The sequence below is a fragment of the Psammomys obesus genome, unplaced genomic scaffold (assembly GCF_907164565.1).
Source record: "Psammomys obesus unplaced genomic scaffold, mPsaObe1.curated_primary_1811, whole genome shotgun sequence".
Taxonomy (NCBI): Eukaryota; Metazoa; Chordata; class Mammalia; order Rodentia; family Muridae; genus Psammomys; species Psammomys obesus.
In genome coordinates this window covers 10,655,340-10,663,011 of record NW_026590767.1, presented here as the reverse complement: position 1 = coordinate 10,663,011, position 7,672 = coordinate 10,655,340, and the positions used below count along the sequence as shown (strand labels likewise).

Genomic DNA, 7,672 nt, shown 5'->3' with positions numbered 1-7,672 from the left:
ATCTTTGCGGGTATGCGTCCAGCTCGCGTTCACCCGTTCACCCGGAGGAGGGAGGTTGTGTGGAACGCTCTTGTCTAATTCTCTGACGCATCGGAGCAGGCCACTGAAGGAGGGGTGGATGGATAGGAAGTGAGCGCAGCCTGGCAAGGAAAGTGAGGAAAGTACGATGTGGATGCCAATTCAACACTCGGGAGTTCTTCACCTGGCATCACCTGGTGTCCGCCAGTCCCGCCCCGCCCCCTTTTTCTACTTCCCCGCCCCCTTTCCGTCCCTACTCCTGGCGTCACTGACCCCTCAAGTGTGGCTCCGCCCCGAGCTCACGCGTCCTTGGTCTGGGTCCGTCTCTAGGCAACCGCTACTGGTCTAGCAGCAGAGCAGCTGTCTGGCAGTGTAGGCCTTAGGCGCCATGGACCTGGTCATTACACAGGAACTGGCCCATGCCCAGCACCAACAAGGTGGGTTTCACCCTAGCTCTGCTGATGGGAACCCCTTGACCTTAGGATAGTGGCACAGAAAGCCTCCCGTGATGTGGTGCGGTGGTTACAGTTGTTGACTCTGGCTTAATCGTTGGGTGGGTGGGGAGGACTGTAGACAGCCTAGCCAGGAACTCAGACTGGGGTTCCCATGCCAGAGGAAGCCTCTCCCCAGGACTGTGTCTCTCTGACACAACCACGCTGGGCCCTTCTGCTTCTCCTCTGCCGGATAGATACAGCTGCCCTGCAACGAGCTTATGAACTGATCAAGTCAGCTAACCTGGGAAAGTCGGAGTTTGACCCCACAGAGAGCTTCAGCCCGGACCTGTTCGTGCTGTGTGCAGAGCAGGCACTCAAGGTGGAGTCTCGGGCCTGGCTGTCACTGGCACACAATGAAACTGTCCCCACCTTCACATCTTTGGGTGTAAATGGCAGAGGAGGGCTGGTGGAACACTGAGTGTTGTGGGTATGGAAATGATCAAGCCGGCTTCACCAGTGACCTGAAACAAGCTCCTTCATCCTGGGTGTCTTCCCTCCTTTTCCTGGTTTTAATCTACAGATGGGAGAGCTCGAGATGAGTGATGACTGTCTCCAGATGTACTTCAAAGTGAAGGGGCCAGTCACTCAGTTTCTGGGCCGAGCACACCTGTGCAGGGCCCAGCTTTGCGCCCCACAGTCAGAGGAACACCTGGTGAGAACACCCCCCTTCTCACCCCACCTCCAGGGCCAGGTCAGCAAGCGGGCCTTAGAGTAGCTTTTAAGCAAAATGGAACTGAGGAGCCAGACAGTGACACAAAACATTTAGTTACTGTTTGTACCTTTCTCTCCACTCAGTACGTGTCAGGTGCGGAAATGAGTGTGTTTGACCTTCCATTTCTTCAGCAGCGCCGGCGCCTTTCTGCCTTCTCTCTCTCTCACAGCCCTCCCTGACCTGGGCAGAGGGGGAGCTGGGAGAGTCTGGAACCCATGGGCACAGCCAGCTGTGGTTCCTCAGGAGTTTCTGCTCTACCCTGACTGTGCACAAGCTGGGGTGTCAGCCGGTTTGCACTGGATGACAGAAATCATGAGTGGTGGTGGGTGCTCAGGTGGCAAAATTGGCTTACCTGCCCATTCTCTGTGCTGTTTTAGGAAGAATTTGAAAACTGTGTGACTCAGTACATGAAGGCTATAAACTTTGCAAAAGGAGAACCGAGGTAGGCATGCTGAACTGTCCGCTCCTACTGGACTGCATTAAGACTCGGGTACCCGAAGCACCAACTGATACCTTTCGCTTACACTGTCACCCATCCCTTCTCCTTTCTGCTTTGTGTTTTAGTGGAGTTATGACACAGGTTTGTCTTATTATCTGGGAAAAAATCAACCATGTTCATGCAGATTTCCCAGAAGCGGCATCCTCCATGGGGCTCAGAGGTTGTTAAGATTTGGAGATGGCTGTTTTCTCTATGGCTTCCTTCCCAACCTGTCCCCTGGAACCCTTCGTCCCTGGCTTTTGGGGCCTCTCTGAAGGGAGAAAGGCTCACTTTGGGTTCCTCTGTTTAGACTGTGGTCCTCTGCCCCTGCACCAAGGCTTCCTGTCTGCAGCTGTACCTTGGTGAAAGTCTAGCACAGCTTTCTAGTTGATGGCTGTCATTTTTTTCCCACCCAAATTCAGTTATTGAAACAGTTAAGTGGCATTAGCACACATGCAGTGGGACCCATTCATTCTACCCATATCCACTGCTCATCTGTTGATGACCTTTTCAGGTTACACAAGGGTCCAGGGTCCAGCCCCCTAGGCCTTCCTTCCAGGGCTCAGGAGGTCAGAGACCTTAGCACAGTGCATGTTTCCAGAGCCTTCCAATTCCTGGCCATGCTCCACTGCAAGGGACTTGGGGACAATTATAGGTGGGCCAAGCAGGTGACTGGGATGGTCTGGTCTGGCTGTTGAATACTTAGTTTCCCTTTCTTCTTCCCGGATAATGAGTAGCAATGTCCTGTCCAATGACCAGCAGGATAGACTGTCAGGCCTGCCGGCTCCAGAAAGTGGCTTTACAGTAAGAAAGTCCCCTGTGTGTCTCCCTCAGTTGATGCCCTGCCACTCAGAGGGAGATGCCTGGGAGGTACCTCTTCCTTACACCTTCAGCACCCTCTTCAAGAGTTTATGGTCAGACATGGAGTTGGCCCTACAGCCCCTCACTTCCCCCTGCAACACACTCATCTGTCTGACCATCTTTGATCCACTCAGCTCCTGCCTGATTCTTGGACTTCTTCCAGGTCACAGTAGGATACCACCTCTTCCAGTAAACCTTCCAGGTTCTTTTCTTCCTTGCTTATGACTATGTTTTCATGGGGTGTGGTCAGCTTGTACAATGACTGAACCTAGTCCAGACAGGTACCGTGTCATCACCACTGCGAGTGAGACAGCCACTGCTCACGTAGAAGATGGCTGTTGGGGGTGGCTCTGCATCCTGGCGATGATGTAGACTGGAAAGAAGCATTTCAAATGAGGAGCCTGCATCTGATGGTGTTGGGGCTCACCTTCACTTCCTTCCTGGATGGATCCAGGAATGAGGATTCCCCCAGGCCCCTGCCTCTAACATTCTGACTTCTGCTCCCTGCCCAGGTATTACTTCTTGGTGTATAATGCTTCTGTTCTTTACTGGCGAATGGTGCGGCCATTCCTCAGGCCTGGATTCCACCACCTCGTTATCCCCAGCCTCTCCCAAATCATCAGCGTGTTAAATCAGACAGAAGAGGATGACAAGGAGTGGCGGGCTGAGCTAATGATGTGAGTAGGGGTGGTCGTCCTAACAGCCCTGGACAAGTTCCTTATGATTTCAAACCATGTAGACTTCTCTTTCTCTCTGAAGGTAGGAGCTGGGTTTCTTACTTCTCAAAAGATTCTTTCTAGAAATCCATGGAGATTGCAACAAGTCTTAGAGACACATCAGGACTCAAAGCAAAACAAACAAGGACATAGTCACTAGTCCTTAGTCCTGGCCCAAGCTTTTAAAACCTTAGTGCAGTGGGATTTTGCTATTGTTTTGGTTTTGGTAGGCACTTTGGTTATTAGCTATGCCCATATGAGCATCACATCTGGGTTCCCAGGCGCCTGTGCACAGGAGCTCTGAGGTTACTGCTCTAAAGCCACAGGCAAATGCCTGGTCCCTGTGCCAGCTAAACCAAGAAGGAGTCTTTCATAGATTTTCTGAGGATCTTGCTGCACTCAAGAAAGTAGGTGGATTTTGACAACGTGGATTTTAGCACCAAAGATGGCAGCTTAGGTCCAGACCACTGAGTGCAGGCTTGGGGTACCTGCAGGTTCGGGGTACCTGTTTGTGGCCATTTGGGAAACGTCTAAGAGAAAGTCGATGTAAATGAGATGTTCCTTCAAAGCATCATCTGGAAATGTTCTTGATAATTAAAGATCCAATAGTTTCTGTGCTGTCAGCGGTGTTTCTTTCACTCCTGATGGCTTTGCATTGAGCCACAGATCCTGGGGAATGTCTCAGGCTTTCCTGGCAAGCTTTGGAAAGTTTGTGAAATGCAGAGTCTGCAAAAGCCTGAGAACCCAGTTACTAGAAATTTGCAACAGGAGACAGCTCTAAAAAAGCTAATGCCTACTGTTTTCTTGGACAGGGAACTTCTTGAATGTTACCTGCAAGCCAGAAGATTTTCGGATGCTGCCAAGTTTTGCCTGACAGCAGCACCGTTCATCAAAACCCACGTGCCACACAAATACCAGCAAGTGTTCGCAGTCATGGTAAACGGACACTTTAAAAGGAGAGGCAATAACTGGCGTTGTTAACAGTCTTTGCTCAAAAACTATGCATAAAACCACAACAAGCCCACTTAATGAGGAATATAGAAACATACACATATGTGAACGCAACAAAAAATAATGAAAAGAAAGGGCAATTCATCCTATGTGAAAAAGCAAAGTTCCGTCATTAGCATTGCTTAAATATGTCTTTTGTAACAGCATCAACTTTTAAAAGATTAACAGACAATTTGTAGAACTACAAGTGATGATTGTAGTGCTGTATCCCAAATGTCTACAACCTGTCAATTTTGCTGTGTAAGAATCAGCTTAAGTTATATAAATATGTATATTATATAACATCATTGTGAGAATTTTTCTTAATTACAAGTATTAGTTTTACAGGAAGAATAGACTGGTATCTAGACACAAGATCTGAATGAATCTCTTAAGTCCTCGTTTGAATGCAAAGTAGAGTTCAGTTGCATTTCCTGGCAGGTTCGCTTTGAGCTAATGAGTGATCAACACTTGAAGGAGGAAAAGAAGCACTCCACTAGCCTCTCCATCACTTACCACATTAACGCACTGAAAGCGTAAGTGGTTTGGGAAGGCTGAGATGCTCGGACTGGGATCAGGACACTGGCCCCTCCCCTGGGATGCCCTTTGCCAGTGAGGAGGGTTCTAGTGCTGATGGCTGCAGGGGCTTCCCTAGAGGAAGTGGTACTAAGGTTTTTTTGGGGAGGGTCTAAAGTAACCCTCACTGGCCACCCCCCACTACTGAGAAGCAAGGTAAGCCACCAAGAGAATAGCCAAGAGTCCCAGCAAGTGAAAAAAGTCCTGCCCGACGAGGCTCGAGGTAGACCATAGCGTATCCAAGGCCAATGAGAACGGGGTGATTACAGTGTGCTTGGTCCTGAAGAGAGTGAGGAGACCACAGTATGTTTGAGGCTGAGGGGCACTGCTTATTTCAGGTTTTGCTTTGTTTTGTTTCTTCCTCCTGGCAATAACGCAGAGATACCAAGAGACTTCTGGTCTCAGGGCCCATAGTGCTGTACGGATAAGGGCCAAACTGTCTCAGGGCAGGGGATCCTAGGAACAGTGCTGGCTCCGCAGACATGCCCTTAGCACACTTTCCTGAAGCTTCCCTGCAGTGATATAAGAGAAGGAATATTACCTGTGAAGAGAAAGTATAAGGAGGGATGAACATTTGCTGGGAAAATTAGGCATGAAAAGACGAGAAGGAAGGGATGGTTTTAAGACCTCCATTCTGTAAGAAGCAAGGGTTTGTTGGTTTAAAAGTTTCCCCGAGAACAATTTTTTAACAAAATATGACTGTATGATTTGGTAACTCAGTGTTTAAATCAATTCTAGGAAAGTGGATAAAAATAAGTTGCCGAGTGACCTCAACGATATTCTGAGGAAAGCCTATAAACATTTACAACATTACAACCACAACCGCATCCCTTCCATCAAGGAGGAAAAGTAAGTCTGAGCATCCTTTAATTTGTACACACAGATCGTCACCATGCAACATTTAGAAAGCATTAGGCAATGTGAAAAGACACGAAAACAAGCACCAACCCAACACTAGGAGAGGGTTCGTTACGACCTCCCTGGTGATTTTGTCCTGACGTTTATACCGTCTATGCACTGCACATGGATGTGGACCTTCATTAGCCTACCTTGAAAATCAAATTTAACTTCTAGGCACAATCATTTTCAGTTTGCCACAGTGCCTCACACCCTTCCTAGTAGCCACACAGAAGAATGCACCAATGTGAGTTCTTCCCAGGAGGTCATTTCCAACATCCCTGAGTACTGGTGGAGTTGGGGAGGAGTTCTGGGCTGGCTCCTGAATGAAGAGCAGGTGATTCCAAAACAGAGGTGAGGCTCCAGAACGTTCTCTCACAAATGTGGCAGGAGTTCGTTTCTCGCCTCAGTGGCTGTCCATCACACCCTTGTGAGCACTTTGTGTTTGTCTGCGACGATGAGATTGTAATTGCCCCCATGTGTTGGTTTTGACTGCTGAGGCTGTGATCACCAGTTCAACGTTCACCTGTGTTTGGAGCTTTTGAACTACCTCCTCTGAGAACTTACCTTCTGAATGCTCAGTAATTTTTCTCACTTAACTTCTGTTCACTTCTAGTGCACGAAACCTGACTGTGATCGTTGTTTTTGCCACAGGGTCTCTTGATGTGATAGCCATCATTACCCCAGACAGGCAGAAAGCGCCGCTGTCCTCAATGATCATCTGGCCATTGACTTGGGCTGTCGTGTGTAGAATTTTGTGTAGGGGGGGGCGGGTGTGTGCCACTGATGGAAGTGGTGTCTGAAGCGGACACCATTCTGCAAGTGGGAATTGGAAGTAGAGCCTTCGTAGTTATAGGTTCAGAGGTATCACACCGAAAAAGGTGGCAAGCCCAGAAACACACCTGGTGAAGGCCATGCAGCAATGGAAACAGAAGGTGCCAACCATCGCTGGCCTCAGCCTAGAGAAGCAAGGAGGGCCCCCTCCGCCGTCTTCAAAGGGAATGTAGCTTGGGGGAAACACCTCGATTTGAGGTCCAAGTCTGAGAACTGTGAGGCAGTCATGTCTGTTGTCTTATGCTCCTCAGTCTGTAGTACTTACTTGGCAATGGGAACCCAGAGAAACTAATCAAGAGCGTGTGTTAGTTGTCTGTGGCTGTGTGGCAGTACAGTTGTATCTACCCGGTCACGCCTGCAGGTAGGACTCCCATTCATCTACCGGCAAGATGCTAGCCGCCTCCCTCGGGTCTCTATGGCGGTTAAGCTGGGAGAGACTGTCCTCGCTCACAAGGCTTCCGGCACAGTTAGTTCCTTGTGCCCTCCGGACCATAGGATATCTTCATAGAACAGTCTTGCCTTAGTGGGCACAGCCAGGGAGAGAACCAGCTGTCTACAGGCAGGGCTATGGGTGGCTCAGGGCTGGGGTACATTCCGCTTACAGCGTGGCTGCGCCATGCTTGGCATATACTCCTCAGGGAATGGACTGCGCAGGGGGCCACACTTGGTGTCCAAAGGACCCTAAAGCCTGAGGAAGAGCCGGAGGAGAGGGATCGAGTGCTTCTGTGTACTGGGCTCTCCACACTGATTTCCAGATCTTCTGCCAGGTTAATAAGTGCAAAGAGGAGTGAGCGCCCATGTACATTTGAACGTGTATGAATGCTTGTTTCTGGAAGGGAGGCCACATCTGTCTTTAGATTCTTCAAGTTACTTTAACTGAAGTCAGACCCCAGCAGTCCTGTTTGGGGATGGTATGACCCCTTTATGAAGACATGCTCATTGCTCTGAGGTGAGATTCCTAGAAATGGGGTTCTGGGGTGCTGCGTGGGGCATGCACACAGGGACTTTGCTTTCTGCCCTCTTCGTGACTTCTCTGAGCCTATCTTGACCATGACGAAGCCAGGCATTTACTCGTACATGTATGCGCACTATTTCC

The 7,672-nt window shown here is 49.4% G+C and overlaps 1 protein-coding gene across 1 annotated transcript in view; it reads left to right on the top strand.

Annotated features, from left to right (window-relative positions):
• Positions 1 to 364: 364 nt before the first annotated feature.
• Cfap46 (cilia and flagella associated protein 46) overlaps positions 365 to 7,672 on the top strand; it is an 80,805-nt gene continuing 73,497 nt past the window's right edge. The window contains exons 1-8 of the mRNA XM_055608895.1: positions 365 to 455; positions 707 to 831; positions 1,033 to 1,164; positions 1,602 to 1,666; positions 3,076 to 3,240; positions 4,092 to 4,215; positions 4,711 to 4,805; positions 5,584 to 5,694. Of these exons, the coding sequence (XP_055464870.1) occupies positions 407 to 455; positions 707 to 831; positions 1,033 to 1,164; positions 1,602 to 1,666; positions 3,076 to 3,240; positions 4,092 to 4,215; positions 4,711 to 4,805; positions 5,584 to 5,694 (866 nt within the window). The 5' untranslated portion in view covers positions 365 to 406. The remainder of the gene's footprint in view (positions 456 to 706; positions 832 to 1,032; positions 1,165 to 1,601; positions 1,667 to 3,075; positions 3,241 to 4,091; positions 4,216 to 4,710; positions 4,806 to 5,583; positions 5,695 to 7,672) is intronic.